Source organism: Eutrigla gurnardus, assembly GCF_963514095.1.
Source record: "Eutrigla gurnardus genome assembly, chromosome: 12".
NCBI classification, from domain to species: domain Eukaryota; kingdom Metazoa; phylum Chordata; class Actinopteri; order Perciformes; family Triglidae; genus Eutrigla; species Eutrigla gurnardus.
The window spans coordinates 18,989,264-19,013,837 of NC_139926.1; the positions used below are offsets into that span (position 1 = coordinate 18,989,264).

At 39.8% G+C, this 24,574-nt stretch overlaps 1 protein-coding gene across 1 annotated transcript in view; it reads left to right on the forward strand.

Annotated features, from left to right (window-relative positions):
* Window positions 1-3,737: 3,737 nt before the first annotated feature.
* nck2a (NCK adaptor protein 2a) overlaps window positions 3,738-24,574 on the forward strand; it is a 29,075-nt gene continuing 8,238 nt past the window's right edge. Inside the window, exons 1-2 of the mRNA XM_084023311.1 lie at window positions 3,738-3,933; window positions 23,717-23,958. Coding sequence (XP_083879437.1) covers window positions 23,733-23,958 — 226 coding nt within the window. The 5' untranslated portion in view covers window positions 3,738-3,933; window positions 23,717-23,732. The remainder of the gene's footprint in view (window positions 3,934-23,716; window positions 23,959-24,574) is intronic.

The following is a 24,574-nucleotide window of genomic DNA, read 5'->3' on the forward strand; positions in this document are numbered from 1 at the left end:
GCAGACTCTAGTTTCATATTAAACAGCAGATATGAGATGTTGGCAAGAAAACAAATAAGCATATCCCAACTGTGTTCAACTATGCTTTAAAGTCATAAATGTCTGTTAATGCTTTATCTTTTGCCAAGCAAAGTAATAACCAATGGGGGTTGAGCCTCCGCCACACTGACGAGAGCCATCGCATTTGCACTATCATGATCTGGGTGTCGACGGCCCCAGAAAAAATCACAAGCGGCGCCCTGGGAAGTGAGATCCAAAAAGCACACCTTCAATCACAGCTTATCGCTATCGGAGCCGCCGGAGAGGACAAAATGGACATATTAGAAGATAGATAGTAACTTTAAGGTACACTCTGTTCCTGTTTATCAGAGACGCCGTGTTTAAACTGAGCTGAGGGCCGCTTCTAAAGATGTTTATTGCTTGGGTTGTTATATGAATGCATTGGCTTTAGCTGAGTTTGTTTAAGAACTGATAACAGAATAATCAATTCATTCACTCATCATTCCAGCAGTATGCTCGACGTCCTGATTAACACAACCACAGGCGAAATTGCACATAACCGCACATTTCATCGTACACATTAGGAGATTCATGTTTCACTTCGGCTTGAGGCCACAACATAGCAGGCATAGTCCGGGAGCCACCAGTTCATCACGTACATCATCGCTTCCAATCAGGTGGCCACCAAGGCAGGCGCCTTTCTGCCAACATAAACATCTAGTTTCATCAGCGTTGCAACTATAGCTCTGCTCGGCTGGGGGGGGGGGGGGGGGTATGAGGGGCGTGGGTCTAAAATGGAAGACATCCTGGTTATAGCAGTGGCAGATAAAGTGTTGACAAGTGTTACTTACTTGATTAAAAAGTCAGGCTCTCATTGGGCTTAAGAGGGGAAGGGCACGAATGACAAACCATTCCAATCATTTTGCACTTTTTTACGGCAGCTCTGAATACACAGATCCTCTGTTTATTTTACGTTTGTTGAAATTCATCCAAGAAATCTAATTATACCAGCTTTACGTCTGGAAGTGTAAACCTTCACCTCGGCTCTGTCCAGTAATCCTTCAGTCAGCTGGAGTCAAAAACAGACAAAACCAAACTTAAATGTTATAAGCTGCTGGGCTCGACTAAATGCTTTCATCAGAGAGATGAAGCAGCCAGTGTTGAGGTTTTGTGCTGGGTGTGCTCTGCCCCCTTGTGATGGGAGAGACTAATCTCTGTACAGGAAAGTTTTCAGTTGATATGATTTTGCTCACATCTTACTTCCATAATAAAAGGTTTGTTTCGCCCTCAGGCCTGTCATTCTCAGTTTGATGCTGCCAAAATCTCAGATGAGTTTAGAGAAACCTTAACTCCCCTTTCTGGTGTAGGAATGAAGATTAGACATGTGGAGGTGCTGTGGAACAAGGAACAAGCTACCAAATGGAAAAGCTGTATTTTATGAGCTGAATCCAGTTTTAATGACTTATTGTGTTGTCACATTTACTAATTTCTCAGCAATTTGTTGTTTTTTTGTGTCATTTTTGAGTTTATTTAACATGACATTTAAGATAATATTTTCAATTTGTATGAGTATTAAATTAGTCAAAAACAAAACCCCAACTTGGATAATACTGAGTCAACATTCAGTCATCACTTTATGATTCAGTACAGCCTTTGTTTCTGATTGATGAAGCTGGAGTCTATCAGGAAACGCCATCCTTCTTTTAGTACCAAAATATGACTCATTTTTACCAAGATGCCACTATCACCGTCTACAAGCTCAAGGTTTACTCATCCAACACTTATCTTCCCAGTACACATGTAGAGCGAATCAATCGCACCATTACCGACTGATCCCACCCACGCTTAAGTGGATTCCTCTCTGATGACAAACCCTCAGTATTGTTAAGTATCGGATCTGCTTATCTTTATTGCTCAACCTACAATAAACATTTTATTTGAACATCTCAAGGTTGACATTTTCTTCATTCAATGTTCATATAGTGTACTGGTTAGTATCTGATCTTCGTGCTGCTACTGCTATATGCAAGAGAAAAAAATCACACCACATAACGTCGTTTTTGGTTATAGATTTATTGTATTTTCTTTTATAATCATAGGTTACTCTTTCATAAATATAATTTAAAAACCTATATGTTTATTCTCATTCTCCTTATTGTAGTATAGTATGAGCTCATTTGTAGGTTTACTTCCCTTATCTGTAATATGTACGTATGTTTCTACTTTTTTTTTTTGGCTGTGATGCTTCTTTAATTGTCTTATTTTAATGTCTTTCACAGTTTTGAACACTTAATACACGTATCTTAGTTTTAAAGGTTATTTATGACCCAGGAAACAGCCAAACTATGTAGTGTCTGAATAAATACATGTTACTATATAATATGAAGACAATATAAATGTATGAATGAAGATGAATGTAAAAAAAAAAAAAATAGGCAAATTTCCTATTGTCATCAGCAAGGGGCGATATTGTCCCCCAGAGTTTGCCCCTTTCCCTCTGGCGTTGTCCTGTACCAGTCCCGGCGTTGGTGACGTCAACAATGGAACCGGCGATCTAGTTAACCGAGAGTAGCACGATCACACCGGAAATCAAGTGATGTTCCTTCAAAATACGTTTATTCTCTCTTCAGTAACTGTTAAATGGAACAAAATGTATATAAATAATAATAAAAGAATAGAGACTGTATTAGTAAAAACCTTAAGCAGCATACTTAACAGGCATTTCAGCTTTAGTGCAACAATGAACGTTTTTTTAAATGCTCACTTATACTTTGTTTTTATGCTCGCCCATTTTCATTTATCCACATGACACTGAACAAAGGTCATTATTAGATTGATCTTGTTTTTCTGTTTTTCTGTTATGGCTATCTATATTTATTTTTTAAACTATAATTTATTAATTAAATATGATACATTGTTATAAATATAACTAAAAAGGGTCATCCTTGCAGAATGAGTAATATATATTGAATAATTTCTTCAAATTAATAAAAAATACACATGTTAAAGTCTATTTTTTAGTTGCACTATCTATTTTTATAAGGTTGTTTTCTTATTGAATCAAATGTCAAATGTAAGTACATGTACATTTATTCAATGCACATGTACAATGTTGACATACTTACTTTATTCACTCCCATTCCATTTCCTTTATATGCTACATTATAGTTGTACTTGACTTGATTTCAAAGTACTTTTTATTGCACTACATTTATTTAACACATTACTTACATAAACTATATGTTTATATAATATGATGCCATTGGCCTACTATACCACTAACCAGTATACAAAGTATATAAATTAGGCTTCACATCGACAAACTACATGATCAGAATCCGAATCAGCTTTATTGGACAGTAAAATACAACATTAAAATGCTCTTACACATATTTGCTGGTGACAAAAACAAAATAATAGCATATTCCATTAGCAATATAACACTGTTATCAGAAAGAAGGCATTCTGCACAATAAGTACTTTTACTTTTAAAACTTTCAGTACATTTATAAAACCTTTAATCAAGTAATTCAGGACTGGAGTGTTTTTAGACCATTGTATTTCTACTCAAGTGAAGGTTGTGAGTATGTTTTCCGACTATTATTATTAATATTTTATATAGCATACCTGTCCGCTACTAAAATGTTTTATTTTGAAATGTGTCAGCGGAAGTCGACTGTCCATCCGGGCTAGCTTGATGCTAGTGATTGAGGTGGAGGCAGTCAGCCTGCGACAGAAAAACAAACGAGGATAGGTCGAGCACTACACAGTCAGTCCATGTTTTAAAAGAAAAATAAAGAGTGAAAGCCGAGGCTATGTGGATTTAAACGTCATTTTTGACGTTTTTATGTTGGCTTAGTTACTTATTGTTTGCTTCTCGTTTTGGCGGAGTGTGTCAGCCGTTTGCCCATTCTCACTGGAGTGAGCACTAAGGTAAGCCCCGTAACCGCAAATGAACTGTGTAAGTTGGACGGGCTACTTTGCCCACTCAACCGCTGCCTAAACGTCTCTTTGTGTTGCTTATTTTGTCAAGAAAATACGAATCGCAAACATTCATAAAAGTTGGAAACAAAGGGAAAAACGGTTGCTTACTCGACTCACTTTCTGTGTTTGACGCTGGCTCTTTGTCCACTCAGATGTGGTTTAACTGGACATTGTCTCTGAACCGCGGTTTGCTTGGCGTTTCTGCTTGTTGTGGCTTCATCTTTTTATTCTTACAGCTAAAACAGGTAGTTTACGTTTACACAGGCACCTATTTTTTTGCCATATTTCCACGGGCCACTTCTTTAAAAAAGGCCTTGTAAGGCAGGCTACTACAGCAGACATCTGTTCTCCCTGGGCATCTGTTTGGTTTGACTTACTATTGAACGTGGTCTTTGTTTACTCAATTTAAAAACATTCAGGGTTTTTTTTTTGTTCATCAGTATTTCAGCGCCTTTCTTTAAAAAGGCAATAGCTAACACAATGAACCACATTTGCCATAACACCACAGATTGGCGACTGTTGCCACATGCCGAGCTTGTCAGTGCTCCTAGTGGCTCCTCATGGTAACTACACCATGTGTCCTTCCCAACAGACGACGGGCTGCATTGTCTTTCTTGCTTATCTCATATAGTTTATCATTAAATATCCATTAATTTGTGTTTCTTTCTCTTGAAAGACGATAAGAACATGTTTGTTGTTGTTGTTTTTAACGATTCAGGTTACTTTATGGTACACACACAGCAGTTTTGGGCGCAGGTACACGTTTCATGGCGCACCTTTTCTGCAGACACACCCTCTGTTAAGGTCACTATGGCAACGCAGAAATATGGACAAGGTTTGCTCAGCAATGACAGGTATGTGGAAGGCAAGTGTAATAAGAGACTGCCAGGCCTGTATAACAGAAACCTCCTACCGGTGTCTTACGTCATAAATGAAATAGTTTTGAGGCCAGGAAAATGTGATTGAAAGTGCTAAACAAAATTTAATTTTTAAAACCAAATTAAATCTATAAAGGTTACTAGTTTTTACTCACTGGATTGAGCTACTTCTACGCTATATTTGTCTTAAAACCTAAGTTGATCTGTATTTTATCATAATCTCCTTTGTTGGCCAAGTCACACATACAAGCAATTTGACTCTTTAAAAAAAAATGGCACGAGGTGAGTCTCATGTAAGTTGAGCTGTCAAACATTTACCAGTCACTGCTTGTAAAATGGAAAAGGAAATGGATTTTGAGCAGATTAACCGAGACTTTTCTTGACCTGACCAAAGGCACTTGTCCTCGAAAGGCACTTGCTGCTGTTTGTCGGTTAGGTTGCTTCTTCTCCTGTAAGTAAGTCTTATTGGAAATCCCGTCAGTTTAACTTTGAAACAGTGAAAGAAACGAGAAGTCGTTTAATAGTTGCTGATCCACATGTACAAGTAAGATAATTCCAGCAGTCAAGAAGATGGAAACGTTATAGGCAACTCTTTGATAATGGATGTTCATGTAAAGAAAAACATTCTCTGGTTCCGGCTTTTTCTGTCTGAATTTTGATTTGTTAGTTGGACAGATTAAAGTATTTTAAGACATTGCCTTCAGCTTTCGTAGCACTTTTTTTAAATTCATTTTACATAACCACGATTAGGTTGAGAAAAATAATTGACAGATTAATTGATAACAGAAATAAATCTTAGTTGCATGCAAGTTAATCACTGCTTACAATTGTTTCACCTTCAGAGAATGAATTAAAGGCTTGTTCGCAGAACATTCTCCCCCTTTTCCAATGAGATTGTTTAAACTCCACCTTTTCCTCAGCTTCACAGATAACAATGCATTCAGGCGACCGTCATCAATTTTCCCTAATAAAGTCAAAATCTGTGATGCTTAACCTCCAGGATTTGAAGTCGGTGTTAAATAACGGCAACTTTACAGTCGGGGTTATGGTGTGGAAGACTGGCAAACCACATTCCGAGTTAATGACAGATACATTAACTTGACTCATAGGTTTGGATGAACAAGGTGGTGCTGCAGGCGTTGGTTTGGTGTTACTTGTTTATAAAAGCAACATTTGAAAACTGAAGGTGACGTTTTTGTAACATTATAGTTTTCTACATAACCCTACATTTGTGTTGTGGTTGATTTGGTTTTGATTGACTCAAAACCAAATTGTCTCTCTTTAGTTTGTCGACTCCCTATACGTCAAACACTCATTGTCATTAAAGCCAAATCTTAACAAATGATATAATAAGGCCAGTCCTCTTTCTTCTTTATATGTGATTGCACAGTAATGAGCTGCGACTAATTACTCCGCTCGCCTCTCCCTCATATGATGCTTAATGGGCCTAAAATGTCCTCGCACACTGTAAGTGATTGGTTTGAGTAGGAGTTGGTGGGAAAATACCACATTATTGGCAAGAAATATGTATCTTTTTGTGGTTCAATTTTTCGTAATGTCTCTTTTTTGCTAAAACATGAGTTGGCTTATTACTGTGTGCAGAAGTTACTATGAGGAGAGAACATGTGAACCATGATGGAGTGTAATAATTATACATTCAATAATTTACCAAGAAAACAATTAATACTTTCCATCCTATCCCATCCCCCTCAAAAAAATGCACTTCTATGTTCTTACCTATAGCACTTGTATTTTTTTTCGGCGATATGTTGTAAATTCTTTCTTTCGACAAATGTACTTATTGTATGTCGCTTTGGACAAAGACGTCTGCTAAATACCATAAATGTAAATGTAGTTTAATAATTCAAGACGGTAGTTTTCAAGCCCAGGTTAAGTACCTGTCTTTTTATTCGAAGGTGCACGCTGTGAGAAAGTGGTTTTAAAGTTGATTGCATCATTCTCTCCCATTTTATTACCCATACTAAATGGAGCTTCTCTTGGAAAGTGAACTCTAAATAGATTCTACTACTTAATTACAGTACGGTGGAGTTTTTATTACGTTTATCGTCCAATCCTTTGATATTTAGTACGCTGAGACGGGACAGCTTTATTGTATTTGTGCCCTCAGCTGCGTATATTTAATTTCTCTTTGGACATCCCAAACAAAGTCACACAACTTTCTATCAATCAAGCTGCCTCTGTGTTTGATGACATTTGTTTTGCGAGTTTCACTTTGAGCATCTCCAGCAGTCGTTCAGGAAGCTATTGTACAACAAGGGAATAGAGATCAAAATGTATATTTTGGCTTAGTGGAAAGCGTAATGTGTGCCTCTCTCGGGAAATCCTAATCTCTCTGACAGGAGAAGGAATTAATAAGTGCAGGCACAGATGGGCGGTCGGGAGACAGAGCGCTACTCACACAGGGCATGATGTTGGTAGCGAGATAAAGGTCACGCTTGTCATAGTAATCATCTGCAATCCGGGGAAGGGGAAGCCATTAAACTGACAGGAGATACATTTATGACAATAGACCCCCTTTCTATGACCCCATGATCCAGGGAGAGAAATAGGATTTCTATTAAACACAACCCACACAGTGAGCTTTGAGAAGTGTCCTTTTTAAAAATAATCGTTTGTTTTTAGAATTTATACACATCTTCTTTGTGCTATTGATCAATTATTTCACACCATGTTTGTGATTTTAGCCCAGGGCTCTTTGGAAGGCAAAGTCGGCCCATTGCTTTTGGTCCAGACTGCTTATTGCTGTAAAAGAAATGAACAATCGTGTTCCTCAGCGGATGAATCCCAAATTACTTCACCACCAGCAGACCAAAGGTTTCATTTATTCAGTGAAATATATCAACATCTACATGACAGATGGGCACTAAAGTTTATTGGGCTGTTTTAGGATATTGTGGTAAATCAGGGTATTTAGAAATCCCAACGATATGGTTTCCAATACAAAATTAATAATAAATACAGAAGCTCCACAGAGGGTCGACCTCTATGGTGTAACAGGCAGCTCAGCCCAGAACGATGGCTAAGTGTTTTGGGTTAAGTCTTCTTCAAACAACAAAAGCATTTAATGGCCACATGATTTTGTTGGGTTAACACTGAACTTAGCCCCAATTTCAGACTCAGGCTCTTAAGCTTTTTTTTTCATTTAACTCCTTTGGCTTTTCTGTCTTACATCGGCATACAAACACTTTTATTACGAGCATGTTGACTTGCTGATTTAAGCATTTAGCGTGTGTAAATACAGAGCAGTAAGTGACTTAAGTATTATTAAAAACGTACATATACATGGGCATCTGTCTCCAATTCACACCGTAGTCTTATTTTCTGCTTCTTAGCAGTGGTTTAGGGTTTTAGTTATCTCTCCTGAGTTTTCTCTTTTGTTCCTACAGTATTTTATCCTCCTCTTCCTTCATCTCCATCATCACCTCTCTCATGTCATCTGCCACCCGGCTTGAGTTCCTAATTCATGCCCAACAACTGAACTAACAGCCCGTTGGCTCCAGTGTCCCTGTGTCACCACTGGGCATCGGGCCTAATCCTACTTTGGGACACTGAGGGGCAGACCATGAAGGGAAGGAAGGAGGGAGGGAGTAACGCTAGTTGTTCGGTCCTGTGGACTTTGGACTTTGTAATCTGTGGATGGTGCATAATTTATGTCAAAGCCCGAGATGGCACGATGATGAAGGAAACGCATGAATGTGGAGTAACAGGTATATGATTATGAAAACGGGAGAAAACTGCAGCAGATTCCATCTTCCAACGGTGAAGATCTTTCATGCTAGTCGAGTTGGGTTGTAAAACTCTGAGGTCTGCAGGCAGATTTCTCCTTCCTCGACAGAGAAACATGAGAAACATAAATTCATATACAGGCTGAGAGCTGCTCGTTAAAACATAAGCAACGGTCCAAGAGCTTCCCTGTGGCCTGTTTGATACGGCCAGTATCTTTGCATCCCTAGAAGAATGATTGGCAGAATTAAAAATGTAATTAATTGGTATGTATGTATGTGTGTATATATATATATGTTTTTTAAGATGAAGTGCATCAATCTGGTGCACATAAACGTAATATTTTGCAAAAGCACCAATAGTCAACCCTACAATATTGTTGCAATATCAATATTGGTGTATTTGGTCAAATATCTTGTGATATTTGAGTTTTGTCTGTATTGCATTGTATTGTCTAATCAAATGTTAAAGTTGTGAAGTGAAGGCTGTAGCTCGTTGGCGTTTCTGTGACTCATGAAACGAGTTAATCTATTGTTTGAGTTTGTTCCATTGTGGTGTTTTCAGCGGAGGCTTCGGCAGGCCCTTCATGCTCTAATTGATTTAATTAAGTGGACGTTTTCCCCTTTGGCTTTGTTGATGCACAAACCGTCAGTATGCATGCAAACATGGAGTTATCTCGCCCAGAGCACGCGCTTTGCTTATCTGTATTTCACAGAAAGATGCACGTTCCAAGTTCGCCTCAGAGCATGTTACATGCCTCATCCCTCCGAGGTTCAACCTCATTAACAATCTCTCACCATTCCTGTGGACCACTCCAAAGGCACTGGCAGTATAGTAAATATTATGATCCATATTTGTGAAGGGTTTCCCCTTCCGAGCGATGAAGACTCTTTTCACAGGCGGCTCACATTTTGTGTTGGGCAGACACACAAAGTATGTGCAGGTTTTCTTGATTTCTACAAGGCTGTCCCTTATTATCATCGAATGTTCATTTCAACTGGAGCAGACCATTTGCCCCTGCAATGTAATTCTACTCTCCTTGATGTTAGGAAATCTTATGAAAATCCTTTATGCCTTCTATTTTCTCCCTCCCTGTTTACTCCCAATTTAGAGTGCTCAATTACCCATGCACTGTTGACTCTAATGTTGGCCTGGGGACGGCTGCACGCGGACTCGTGTCTCCTCCGTGACCCGTGTTCTCACAAAGTCAACGTGACGCTAACCTCTTGTCAGTTGAGCCTGAAAAGCCGCCAGGCTGCAACGTTTCCGAACAATTATCATCAGCTGCCGTGTAAATGATGAATTATTAACTTCCCTACTGCAAAGTATGCTGTTTGTGTTTGTGTCGTGGTTTCAGCCAGTGTATTGCAAGACCATACACATGTTTTTTAACCGTTTTACTGATTATTTTTTTTTTAAATGATGGAAAAAATCTGAAAACTGACCCTCATTTTGATGGACTGCAGACCTTGGAACGTCTGTGATCACCGTGGGTCACAGAGCAGCGCTGGTGTAAACAGTTATCTTCAGCTTTGAAGTGTGTAACAGAAAAATACATGATGAATTGGTCCAGGGACTGGAGATTAGTTGAACTGTTATGAAACTGTATGGACTGCAGCATCTTTGGTGGTGAGGACTGCAGATTTCCAGCTGCTGATTTCATGATTAGCTCACCTTCAGCCAGACATGGATCAGTGGAATAAGCTTGTTTTGCAATTCATTGGATTTGAAATAATGCACATGCTCAGCTCTCTGTGCCACAGGGTTTGCAAAACCTCTGGGTTGCATGCAGCGAATGGCCAGTTGCTTATCTTAAATTAAAAAGTATTGTATTTTCCTCATTATGGCAATCCCTCGAGAGACAAATCATTGATGTCTCATGTGACTTAAGCCTGCGGCGAGAATTAGCAATGTTTTTCTGACATATTTCCACAAGATAAATCTCCGATTTAAGGGAAGCAACCACACTACACACTCAGAATAAGAAAGTGAGTGTTTCTCAAGGCGCATCAAAAGTGTGCATGTGTTTTCGCTGGGACCAGAGGGATTATATGGATGGATTACAACTGTGGTGAAAACCACCAGCTCTGCTGCTTCTACAAGTTCAAGCTAAACAATGTGAATTAAACAATGAGCAAGCCGAGACAAAGCACAGAACAGCCAAGTGATGGTAGCTACATACCTGAATCTGAGACCTGACATCCAGTCGTGTGCAGGGAGACAGAATATTATTAGATGTAAATATTTTATTTAATCTCTGTCTGCTGGTATGACTTTGTATGGCCACGTTAAGACCAACATTAGCTCTGCACGAAAAAAGCCCAGCCCTCTCATTGATTTAAACAAGCTCACTCCATTGACACGGCGGAGGTGTTACCTCAAGGTCACACAACTAAAAACTGTAATCTAGGGCTGGCCAATGATTTAATATGAGTTAAATGTCCTTTACTGCAATCCTATACATGTTAAGAAAATGATATTTGTATTGTATCACAGAAAAAACACCTTTTGAACATCCTTTTTCAGGGAAAACAATCAAATAATATACAATATCATGATTCATATGGTCTCCCTATATTAAACAAAGGATGACTACATTTGAAAAATTATGTTTATTTTAAATTTCGGGCTCTATTTTTTCACTTCTCTACTATGATAGTGAGCTAGGCAGGTTTCTCAAGTCACTCAAAGTTCAAGCTTTATTTATAGACGGGCAGTCGCAATGTGATGAAATGTGGACAAGAAGAACCAGTCGATTCACTATAACATTAGTAAAAAAAACTACTGTGTGCAACACAAGTAGATAAATGGGAAACATTTAGAAACAGTGCGATATTTATCCCGATGATGGAAATTTCCCACGATCAACTATTTGTGTTTTTCATCCTGATCCAAAGTAAAATCCTATATGGTTCCATCCCTACTATCCTATATGGTTCCATCCCTACTATAATTCTGTTGTCTTAATTAGATGACCCTGTATTTGTGTGCATGCATTTAAACATAATCAGTGTATAGCTGGAAATATAATTTTTTTCTCTTGAACCTTGAAACTGTGATCACAACTTTCACTTTCCAACCTTTACTTTTTGAAGTTCCAGAAAACATGCTTTATGGAGATACATAATGTTATCATGTTTTTTTTGTTCATATGGCCCAGCCCTACTTCAACCTGGCTCAGCAAACATGTACAAGCGTATACATTACCTGGTAACGTGAACTCTTTCTACTGTCCTTGCGATTATTACAACAAAAGCCAGATAAACGGCCGACTCGCCGTCTCTTGCGTGTTTAAGCAGCATCTCTGGAGGAGGAGGAGCGTGTTTGTCTTTTAATCTGCAGCTGTAGTGCATTTACAAAGAAGTCCCCAGATGAACGCTGTTTGAAACATTGATGAGTTTCTCTCACCTGACATGTTCCACATTCTGGATCCACAGAATGATCCACAAGATATTATTTATTTATTCAAAATGTACTTGAAATCGTCTTTTATAGTTTTGAACTGGGATTTCCTGCTATCATCGTGTTTTCATTCTCAATGAGCTTGTTACAAATGTAAGACTGATTATTTTAGATATGAAATAATGAGGTTATAACTATATAGTAGCTGTTTTTTATCTGAAATGTCTTTTTCCAAGGTCATATCTTCATGTATAACAGCTTAGAAGTGCAGTAAATGTGAATATACAACCTCTCTGAATGGCAAACATTGGGACAGCCAACTATGATTCATGACTCAATGCTCATGAAATCTTTATGAGGATAGAATAATGCTCAATTTAGATATTTGACATATCTTTTTTAATATAATAAGGCAGATTATCACCTGTTCATGTATTTTTGAACACAGCATTATGTCCTTTTTTTCCTGAAATCTGCTGCTGCGTGCTTGGGAGTTGATTTCGGTTGGTGAATGGAGCAATATGATATGACTCCATTTGTGCCCTTTCTCTCTCACACACTCGCATCACATCACATCACACACACACACACACACACACACACACACACACACACACACACACACACACACACACACACACACACACACACGGCTGCAGCTGAAGGAAATCCTGCTTTATTTATGAGATGTATAGCTCAGAGTACCACAGGGTTCTCCTGAGAATTCAAGATTGCACACAAACAGTATTTGGCCTGTGGAGTCTCTTCTTTCTTGCTCACACACACACACACACACACACACACACACACACACACACATATACATACCCTTATATACACTTGCTGCAGGACATCTATTTACCTTATCTGCTGTTTTGGCTTGGCAGGACCACGGTGTTTGGAGTGTGACCTCGGTTTTCCTCAGCTGTGTGCACGGAGAGCAGATGCTCGCTGAATATGGTGCTAAGTGGGAGGCGTGATATCATCTGCATGTCAGAGAAGCAGAAATGCCATCCTACGCTCAGGCCACACTAAATCGCTGCGGTGGCATTCAAGCATATCGTAAAATGTCAAGCTAAGAAATCCTGCGGTTCAGGAAACAGGATCAGTAGAGTTCAGTGGCTGAGAAGTGAGTGTTTAAACTGTTAAAATTGATCAGCAGATGAGCACGACGACATGGAGATAACATCATGTGGAACCTTTGGCCCTCAGTTGAAAGGCAAAAAAACTCTGTTTTTCATGTGATTTATAGTAGGGAACATTTAGCCAGGTGTTATCCTTGTCTTGGACTTGCTTTTGGAATTTTGGCGTTTAACGCTAGAGCAGAGGTGACGAATAATAGGCGGACTTATAACCAATAAATTATGGAGAATTATTACATTTTGATGGAGCACTCCTATTTTTATGGGCTCAGCTTTTCTACCCTTTACAGCACTGGTTTAGAAGTCCAGGAAATCCCAGACCAAAGCATTTGTTTTAAATCTTCTTGTGCGATGCTGCAGCCAATCAAATATGTGCATTCTGATAACAGTTCGACCACTTTGTCACACTTGTTCTAAAATTTAATATCAGAATTATCTTGGCCAAAATACTAAATACGATGTTATTGTGATGATAATCATCAAAATGTGCTTAAAACTCAAGAACTTGTTAAATCTTAAATAAGATGATAATGTAGCATAAGCTAAAAAAAATGCTCTAATCTGACCAGAGGGCAGTAAATAAACTATCCAAGCTGTTACTTCAGTTTATATGGCACTGAATCATAATGCAAGTTAGCCTTAATGATGCTCCGGACTTTTTCCTTGAGGTTCTCTGACTGGACCTCTTTAATTAAATAGCCCTGTGCTGGAGACTAAATTAGTGAACTCCAAGAAACACAAGTTCTTAAAGAATGTTATGAGTGGGACTTTAAAGCTGCTCTAAACGATATTTCTTTAATAGCAGTTTATCACAGCTCCCCTCGGCTTTATGGAGCTTTATTCTGAGTTTTAGTTCATTTTGGCTGCCCAACTTTACTTTAACCACTTTACTGTTTCGACTGCTCTCATAATGTCTCGCACTACCTGCTCAGCACCAAACAGCAGACAGACTGGTCAGTGTAGAGGAATGTTTAGCAGGTAGAGAGACAAACAGTGGAAAAGTGCTGCAGCTTTTACATGTGCCGTTCTGGTCTCCCCGTGGCTCTGACATCAACTCGGGGTTATGTAACATGGACAAACAAACATGCAGGATACCAAGCAGGATGTCACGAACAACTCTGCTCCTCAGAAAGAGTTCCCACATGTCTCGGAAAACCCGGATAAATTTAGACATTAGTGGAAAATAAGAGTCACTCAGAAAATAAATAGCTTGGTAAAATGTCTCTGCCAATAAACAAATAATGCTCATCATCTCCATTTGCTGAACGCATGCATTCATTCATTCACATTCCGATTTCTGTCTCTTAACAAAACTAAAAGACAACGTACTGAACCAAGAAAGGCATATTAATATCCTGAACAATTTGTAGATGAATTCATTGGTCAATCAGACAATCAATCAGCAGTCTTTCATTGTAAATATACCAAACATCCGCTAGTTCCAGGTTCTCAAATGTGAAGGTTTGATACCTCTCTTTGTCATGATTTGATAAACTTATATAGTTTTTTGGACTCTTGGTTAATCGATAACAAAAAATGTGACACTCACTTTCTTTGTGAGTTGTTTTATGACTCTGGCGTCCTCCATCGTTGTCTCACAATTGTTTCAGTTTTTAGCCATTTTGTTTAAGAAGTTCCTGCATCTTTCTTTATTGGTCTGGAGACGATTCAGATTCAGTACGTATAATCCACTTTCTCTCGTTTGTGGCTGAACAAATATTCATTTGACTGTTCATTTAACATTTGACTTTAAGGAAATGACCTGGTAAATGAGCCACATCTGTACTGTGGTGGTGGTTTAAAGCGTTCAACAGGTCTGCATTGCTTCGCTACAGTCTTTCTGCATCGCTCAAACTACAGTCTGTTATCTCTTGGGAGCTTCGCCGGATCAAAGAGAATAATTCAGGTCCATAGCCGAGGGAGGAGCAGAGAGAAGACCGTTGGAGCAGAAAGGTACAAAGAGAAGGTAAAGCTCAAGCTGGGATAGAGTCAACAGCGGTTTGTGGTACACAGAGAAGAAAGTGGAAGAAAAGTTTCTGAGGACTATTTTTGAGTTCCTGCATGAGCTAACCTCATTTTGCAAGTGATCCTTAGAGAAGGTAGCTTTAAAATGAAGTTGGCAGCAAGTTTATTTCCCCGTACAGCATAGCGCCATCAGTGCTGGGACCGCCTGCATACTCATCACATATGAAGTATGCGGCGTATAAATTCAAAGATGCAAATTGTGCACAGAAACACAATTGCACACGGTAGATGCAGCTTGTTTTATTTTCCCATGTTGCCTCATTAAGAGGAAAAAATCTCTTCCTGCCATCGATTGCTTGCAGCGATTCTCCGAGATACATGGTGATGTATATCATTACATGCAAGAGAGTGTAGAGTTAGCTGTTTGAGAGTAAAACCCCTTAGTCTGTTCCTCAAGGAAAGGTGGGTGTTTTTCCAGTAATGCTTTTGTTTTTTCTTATTTCAGTAGTCATTTTAATCCATGCATGTATTGAAAAGAGACTCAATCTGGGTATATCAGCAAAAATCTGAATATCAGCATAATAAAGGAACTGTGCCCAGTCCTATGCATATGTATATACAGACTGGGCAATTATATATATTATACCATAACGTTATTTCCTATAACAAGGTAACATCTTGATGATGAGATGGTAGATTTTTGGAAAGGAAAAAGGGAGAATCTGCCACAAACAGGAAAAGTTTCAACCCAACCAGGTTTTATCAGGTTTGGGGCCGATACCATGGTTTACACGAAACCTGAGGTTTAGTGTCAACACAAACCCTTTTTTGTTTTTAATCAAATAAACACGACTTCTTAAATGCATGCATTTAATTTTGTCTTAACATTAAGGAGCCATAGGCCAGGGTACAGTCTACTTCAATACGCAGCCCTATTTTAACCAACATGATAACAACTATGCTGTATCACAGTGAGCAACCTCTCTGTAAAGATGCATAATAAGTACATTGTTTACTTATATTGTGACTAATTGTCTGTTCCTAGTATGTGTTCACTTCATAATTCAGCCTCTGGAAGAACAGAAATCATGTGATATTAATTGCCTAATTTCCTTAACAAAATTGGAATCTTGTCAGACTGAAGATATATAATCAAGAAGTGGTTTGGACAGCTGTTAGAGATATATCACAATATAACATAGCCCTGCTCGGGTCGTAAAATGTGTAGTTCCGTTACTCCTCACTTACATGACTCCGTTGCTTATTCATTCATGAAGAGCAGGCAACATCTCTATACTCCGGATGTTTATAATATCTGACCGCTTCTTACATTCACATCAGGTTTTATCTTCTAACTCTTGAGTGCTCTTGTTAGATTGCCTCCGGATGGCTTAATTGACTTTATCGATCACACGGGGCGTAAGAAAAGCTGAAATGCCGAGCTTGTTTTGCTGCGGGGTTTCTGTCTATTTGATTCCACAAGCTGCTCATATCCAACAAAGTAACGCTTCCAAGCCAATAAGACACAGCAGTGTGGAAACGTTCCTTGCCTCCAGACTCAAAACGCTCAATATGGCATGGAGCAAGAGCATCTCTTGTTCCCTGCACAGCCTGTAGCACTTTTTCCTTTTTTTGGATGGTCTTGTTAAATCCACCACCCGCTGCAGGTGAAGGTGTTGCAGAAAACTGTTGTTTTTCGCCATGTTCTGACAGGACAATGCTTCCCAAAGCTGTGTGAGTGAGAGAAAACACCAAGTTTATTCTGAATGTGCTCAGAGAGACATGAGCGTAGTACAGTTTATTTGAAAACGCAGTAATGTAGCTCATAGCAACTGCCACGTCTGCGTTGTTTGACCTGGAACTGACCCGTTTTTTCACACACATACTTAATTTCTCTTACCTCTCCGTCAGACACAAACACAACATCACCTCGGGGTTTTTCTCCATCTCCTTCAGTCGAGGGAAAACAAGCAGCATTGTACATCAAAGCTGCGTTCACTACATTTCACCCCGCTGTGCTTTATAGCATCTTGCCTTTTGTTGTTGTGCCAGGGGACGTGGATACCAGACTGTCACATATAGAGTTAAAAATAGAGACAGTCCTTCCCGCTTAACTTGTATGAACCGAAGCTGCGAAGAGAAAACCGACACGGGGAGAAGTGTGTTAATACGATGGATTGGGGCAGAGAGGATTGTGTTAGAAACCTTACAGACCTCATAAGCTGCCCAGAAGAGACGTCTCATCATGTGTTTGGAGTGCAGGGAGGTGTGCAACGTGAACAAGCGCTGCACTGTTGTCGAACGGAGGTAATTTGGCCTTCAAGGAGGAGTAGAGAAAACAACCAACAAGTTTGAAGTCGGCTATTTACGTCTGAAGAGGGATGTGGGAACTAAGAATAAGAACGGCGGTGCAGTTGGAGTTCCACGTTGTTTATCATCTTTAGTTCAATCGTTATGATGGAATAATAATGCGAAATTAACACGACTCTGTGCAGATGCTAATTAAAAGAGGTGCTCGCATAATGTGATCTCCAACAGATTAGGGACTAGAGGATGATGCTTGAGAAGAAGAAAAAACATCAATACCTACCATCTGTCTGCAGGGATAATGTGTGATGCAAGGGATTAAATAACAGTGATGCATAATTATATCTTACTCCAGTGCTATCCCTCTGCTGTCAAAATAAGGTGTTTAAAGTGTTTGACATGCAATACAAAAAATAGCAGCTTTTAAAAAAAAATGATATCACTGCCATACCAGTGGATTTTGGGGGTCTAATGATCTCCTTTTCTCTTTGACTTTAATGGAGAAAAGAAAAACCTTTGTTAAATCAGCCGTCACCCTGTTGGGTGCCGAGCCTACATTCACCCTTTGTGTGGAACGAAAGTTGATCCTTTGTGAATAAATATTGAAAATCGAAGAGTGAAGGGATTAAAAAAAAATCTGATTCTGTCTGGGAAACGCCCCTGTCAGTGAAAATGGGACCACCCAGCAGCTGTTGTCATGGAGACTCACTCAACAATGTTGGCTTTACTCAGGAGAGGAGGGCTGAAGCAATGACAGAAAATGAAAGTGACATGTGAAACATTGCTTGTAAATAGCGGTTGGGGGTAAGGAAGGGCTCATTGAAGAAAGTTGTTTCTCATGATCCTTTTTCTCTAAACCATATTATAAACACATTATACAGCCAAATAATGAAACAGTCCAATTAAGCTATTTAATGACCATTTTTTCCCTCAATTAGTCATTTAATAATACTGATAGATCCATCCTAATGAACAAAAGGCCATGGTGACATCCTCAAATTGCTTGTTTTGTTTGATAAACAGTCCAAAGAGCAAATATATTCCATTTAGTGTCACAAAGAAAAGCAGCAAATCATCAATGTGTAAAAAAATGTCATGAATAATGATAAATTGATTATCAAATTTAAAAGAAGCAGGACTTATAGCTTCTAAAACGTTTAGATCTCCGCTCATTTTCCACGAGAAGCGATCAATAGACTAACTAATACCCACACAGATTTTTAATAGGAGTAAACACCCCGGTTATAATTTGCTGCTTTTGAGAAGCACTGTCCACAGTGCAGTGAATGCCATCTGTGTGCTGAACGTGGGGATTCAGCTGAGCTCATGAGACTCTTGAGAACAATCAAGTGTTTTTGTGCCAGAGCAGCAAGAACTTGACTGAGGCTAAAATAACTCCTGAATTCAACACTCTTGTTTTGAGATGACTGTGTGCTGCTGCAGCTCGGTAGCATGTGCATACAGCATCGATTTAATTTGCATGTCATCATATTACACATTTAGCATGTTTAAATGTATACATATGTTATTGTGAATGTCGGATCAGATTGTCTGTAATCATAATGAAGAGCCAGAGTTTTTAGGGTTGTGTTTGCTCTGTTTTGGATTGTGCTACTTATTTTGGAATAATTGAGTTTGATAAAGGGGTCGCTTGTGTGTTTTTAAAGATGCGATCATATGTTGTGGTGTTGTGCTCCATCTGTGTGGTCTGACTGTGCCTTCTTCTCAGTCCTATTTTGAGCCGACAGTGAGAAACCCTTTTGGTGCTGCAACCAGACGAGATGTGTGGTTTTGGGACTTTTTGATGAGATCCACATGCAGATCCACATGCATGGCAACCGGCAACCTGAACTGATGTCATATACATGGGTTGTAAACTATTGCTTGTTTGGCTTTGTTTGTAGCAGTTGGACAATTTGGTGAGATCCAGACGTCTAAAACATCGTTAACATTGACTGCATGTGAAAGGCGTCCGATTCTGCACCGACCTGCTTTTGTTGATAGACAAATTAAATCTGTGAAGAAGACTATTAGGCCTCTTTAAATCACAGAGCTGTAACAGAGTGACTCTGGCTTTGGGATGTTTCAGTCTGTTCGGTCCACTCCAAATGCTTGACGCTGATTGCCAGTAGAGAGTAAAACAGTTCTCCTTCCTGTGAGAAGGAACTCCTGCAAACAGTGTGGAGGTGGGTTGGGTTGCGGGGGGGATGTCCCCCATTGGCCGAATCCCGTCTGTCTTTGACCTGAATGCCAAACACAGAAAGCCCTGCCAGTTCTCTTTAAACAGCCCCTCTTTTCCCTTTTATAATCCTATTTTACTTTCCCTTTCTCTTTGTGTGGTGTTGAAAGAGCCTGTGAGCCCCCCCTTTTTAATTGAAGGGTGTTGTGAAGTGCTGGTGAAGCCCAGCTCAGCAGTCTGTCGCTCATCTTTCCTCTTTTAACTCAGCGGAGGAATGGGGGGTCACAAGGAGCATGAGCTCTCAGGCTTTTCTCTTTTTAAACCCGGTCTCCCCACAAATCTGCTTTCTTTTGTCTGTTGGTATCCTCTCTCACAGGAAAACCTTTTTTGTTTTTTTTTGGTCAACCACCTGTTTGTTAAAATAACAATCATACTATCTAGGTATCATAAAATGTTTGTTGATCTGGAGTTAAAACAAGCAGCTCGTGGACCTCTTTGGCAAATCACAAGTGACGGCATCGGAATGAGCAATGATTTAGCTGCCACTCTGGTATACATACACGATTGGCCATAAAGGAGAAGGGTCTTCACTCGGAGTGACAGTCGCATCACGCCGTCTCATGAACGAGGTTGTCAAGGAGACGGACAAATTGGTATCATGCGTGAGGGGAGGCAATGTGCTATCGCTTTCGATGGGAGAATATCACGGTATTCTGCCAATTTTCATGCGGTTAAAAGTGGAAAGAATTGACACTAAGCTAGAGTGATTGTGGAAAGATGTTATTTTGTAGAGACATCACTTTATATGGTATTTCCACATCAGAGCTGTTGTTGGTTTGGTTTAAACTAAGTCTGTTGAGTCCTGTTTGGTTCACTTTGTTAGGCAGGTATGAAAAACTCCTTGAAAACTGCTCTCGGTCTGCTTCCAAGCAAACTTTGGTGCACTTCATTTTTGGAGAAAGTAGCAAGAATACCTTCAATTTAAAAAATGATCCCACAGAAACATCCATATATATTGTCTTGTCCCTTTTAGTCGGTCTTGCTCTACAAACCCTCCATAATATTACTATAAAAGATACCTGTTTGTCATTATTCATAAAACACATCAAATAAACACAAAGTGTAGCATGACCTACTATTATTCTCCATGTTGGGTCTCTGTATGTATTGATGATACTAGGGTTGTCAAAAGTATCGAAACTCAAAAAAGTATCAATACTAAAATGTTGTATCCGGATACGATACTCATTTTCAAAAGTATCGATATTTTTTTGTTAATAAAAATATTTCTTTTAAATTTTGGGGTCTTTTTTTCATCCTTGTGGTATCGAGTATCGAGTTGAACATTTTAGTATGGTGACAACCCTAGATGATACAGATGCCTGCTTTCAGGTGTGTGTGTGAATCCTTTTGAATCTTTGCTGCGTAGGAAAAGGAAACACTCCCAAACAATGCCAGGAATTAATACCACCGGCATTTCTGCTCTGCCTTCTATTTCAATAGATCAAATGCGGTGACTGTTAAACACTGTGGAGCTTTTTTTTTTCCAACAGACATCATCAGGTTTGCTCATCCATCCATCCTCACCAGGAGGAATAAAAGCAATAAAAGCAAAGGAAAGTAATAGCCTGGTCTAATCCAGCAGCTGTAGCCTGGAGCGGATATAGAGGCTGCAGCATGTTCACATACCTCCTTTCTCTTGAAAGAGTCGACGTCACCGTCCCCTCATCTTGTCATAAATCTGCCATTCTACTTCTATTTCCTGCCCTCCGAAAAATCACAGCTGCTGTGTTTCTTGTCTCGTCATGTATGTTCAGCTGACCCTTCCGCCGTCTTCCTTCTGCTGACCTTTGTTGCCGTTGCTGCAGTGAAAGTTGTCACAAATTGGAAAGTTAACTTAGCTCAAGGTGAACTTGACAAAAAAACGTGTTGCACAACTCCCTCCCCTGCCTCGGCCTGTGAAGAAATCCAGTTTGACAGCTTTACGGCAAGCGGAGGCACATTTCACAAGTGCGGCGTTGTTCTGAGCAAGCTGTTGCACGACAACTGCTTGTTGTCTAGATGGGAAGGCAGTTGTTAGACGCTCTCGTGCAGCGATGCACGACGACCCTGCTTCTGTGAGTGTTACTGTAAAAAAATGTATCCGGTGATGGCGGTGTGGTCTCTGCGGTTGTGGCCCTAATTGAAGTGGAATTGAATATCTTGGGTTTAAAAAAAAAAACAGCCAGTGCTACCATTTGCATTTCGTAGCCAACACAGAAGATATCAATCTTTCCACCAGTAATGGAATCTTTTATATGGTCTAATTTGTGCAGCTACACTTCTCACGAGTCGTTTTTCTCTTTTGTGGTCTCTTTATCTGCGCTCTGCCCTCTCATTAAGGAATAAAATGCAAATGACAATACTAGTAAGGGAATAGACAATCGCCACCTGCTTTCTCTCACACATACAGATATCAATCATCAGCCCCCAATAGCTACTGATTGCCTAACATGAGATTAGATATGAAATGAGACAGTTTTATTCGCTCATTATTCCGAGCAACCGCTGACACAAAGGCTTTACAACATGACTGTTCATATCTTTGAACACACCCGTATCTTCAGGGGCTCTTTTCATCCGCAGCATCTGCGTGTTTACTTCCTTCATTTATTCCACTGATCTTGTTTCCAGCTGCAGACTAGAGCTAAATATAAACTGGATTGCTCAGATAGTTCTCATACCATGAGGGCGCTTATTTATTAAAGAAAAAAAAAAAAATAGTTTTCACAGAAACTAAAATTACATCAAACTTTCCTGATCCCTTCATGCGTGTTCTTAAATCGACAATTTCCTATTTGGTTAAAGAATGCAATTCCTCGATAGTTAGGGTGGTCCGGGAAACCCACGTCAAATCACCTCACCTAAGACCCGGGGAAATAGAGCATGTAATCGCTCACTGTCTGTCTGAAAACTAATAGGTAAGGCTTTGTGTGTGTGTGTGTGTGTGTGTGTGTGTGTGTGTGTGTGTGTGTGTGTGTGTGTGTGTGTGTGTGTGTGTGTGTGTGTGTGTGTGTGTGTGTGTGTGTGTGTGTGTGTGTGTGTGTGTGTGTGTGTGTGTGTGTGTGTGTGTGTGTGAGAGAATGCAGAAGGAGCATATAAATTGATTTTATGTGTTTGTGCTGCTCTCTACCAAAAAAAGCCTTTTCAGAGGTGCTTTTTCAGGCTGAATGTTGCATTTTAGAGCGCCTGTTACTGTCCTGAAACCTGTCGGCCGTGTCGTGTTTTCAACAGTTGGTTTTTCTTGGCATCTTCTTCGGGGCTTGGCTGCACACCCGATGTGCTATATTTTATAATTGTCACACAGAGGGACGATCATGTGGTCAGCAACGTGAGATTTTGCCATAATATTCATCCAAGGAATTATCAGTTTAGGCACAGAATATTACCACAAACTTGGCTCTCATATTTAGTGAGGTTATGTAATTTGCCCATGCGATGGAAGTGTCCAGGGTGTCAAATGCTCAATGTGAGCTGGGATTAAGCGCTTTAAAAATGATGTGCCTGGATGGATATGGATTAATTTATAATGACTTGTCACTTGTCACAGCAAAACTGAGCCTAACACCCCCCCACACACACACACACACACACACACACACACACACACACACCTTGAATTCACCCTGTGCACTAGAAATAATACATTTATAGACATACGAATGTTGTATAAAAGGTATTTTGTGCAGTCTTGTCTTGCCATTGTTCGTAATTCGGAAATTCAGTTAATGATGAACCAAAGGATAACTTTCAGTCGGGTATTTGTCTCTTGTCTTTGTCTCCTGATGAATCTAATAAGTAACTCATGCAATGATTTTCATTAATTATGAATGAAAATTCATTTAAAATACCCCACGATCAACCTTTCTGCCCCCTAGTGGCCTTTTGAAGGTATGACAATGTTTACAAGTGGCTGTCTGGACCAGGATGTTTGTCACATGTTTGTTTGTTTTTCATCTTTACCCTGTGATGACATGTTTGGATGCTAATAATCACTTTGAAGCATGATGTATGTATACATGTATATATCTAGTGTGATACTCCCTGGCTCACCCCAGTCTTGATTTTCTCCTCAGGAGGACTCCATGAAAGATGACGGAGGAGGTGATTGTTGTAGCCAAGTGGGACTACACGGCCCAGCAGGACCAGGAACTTGACATCCGTAAAAACGAGCGTCTCTTCCTCCTGGACGACTCAAAGACCTGGTGGCGTGTCCGTAACGCCGGCAACCAAACGGGGTATGTGCCGTCCAACTACGTCGAGCGCAAGAACAGCCTGAAGAAAGGCTCGCTGGTGAAGAACATCAAAGACACGCTGGGTAAGAAGACTTTAGTTTTGATAAGCAGTGGTCAGTTTGTGTGCATGCGACTCAGAAGTAAGATGATTCCCTCACAGTGTGTCCGATGGGAGCTGTCACCGGGCACGCTGGGGATCCTGGTGAGTTGGCCGTTGCTCTCAGCTGTCGACACACTGTCTCAGTCCCCGGTCATGACTTGAATACATTACACCGTGTATGCAGCCAAAGCTGCCAACTTATGAGAGGGATACTGTCTATACTGACAAATTTCTACTTTTATGGCATTGGCCAAGACAGAAAAAGCTAAGCAGACCATTAATAAGCTGCTTAAATAATAAAGGGAGTAATTTATGTAATAGCTATAGAAACAAATTAGTATCTAAGAAACTGAAATGGTAACTTTGAAGATGTGGCATCCATAGTGTACCTTTTATAATGCTCAACTGTTGCCTCTGAACCTTCGGCTTCAAAACATTAACCTTAATGTCACTCAGGCATCATGAAATTGTTCCTAACAGCACATCAAGTCATTTTATTTTCTGATTTTCATGTGGAGATAGAGGCACAAAATGATCGGGGGGGTATTGAATCCCCTAATCGCCATTAGAGTACAGATGCTACAGACGGGACGGCCAAA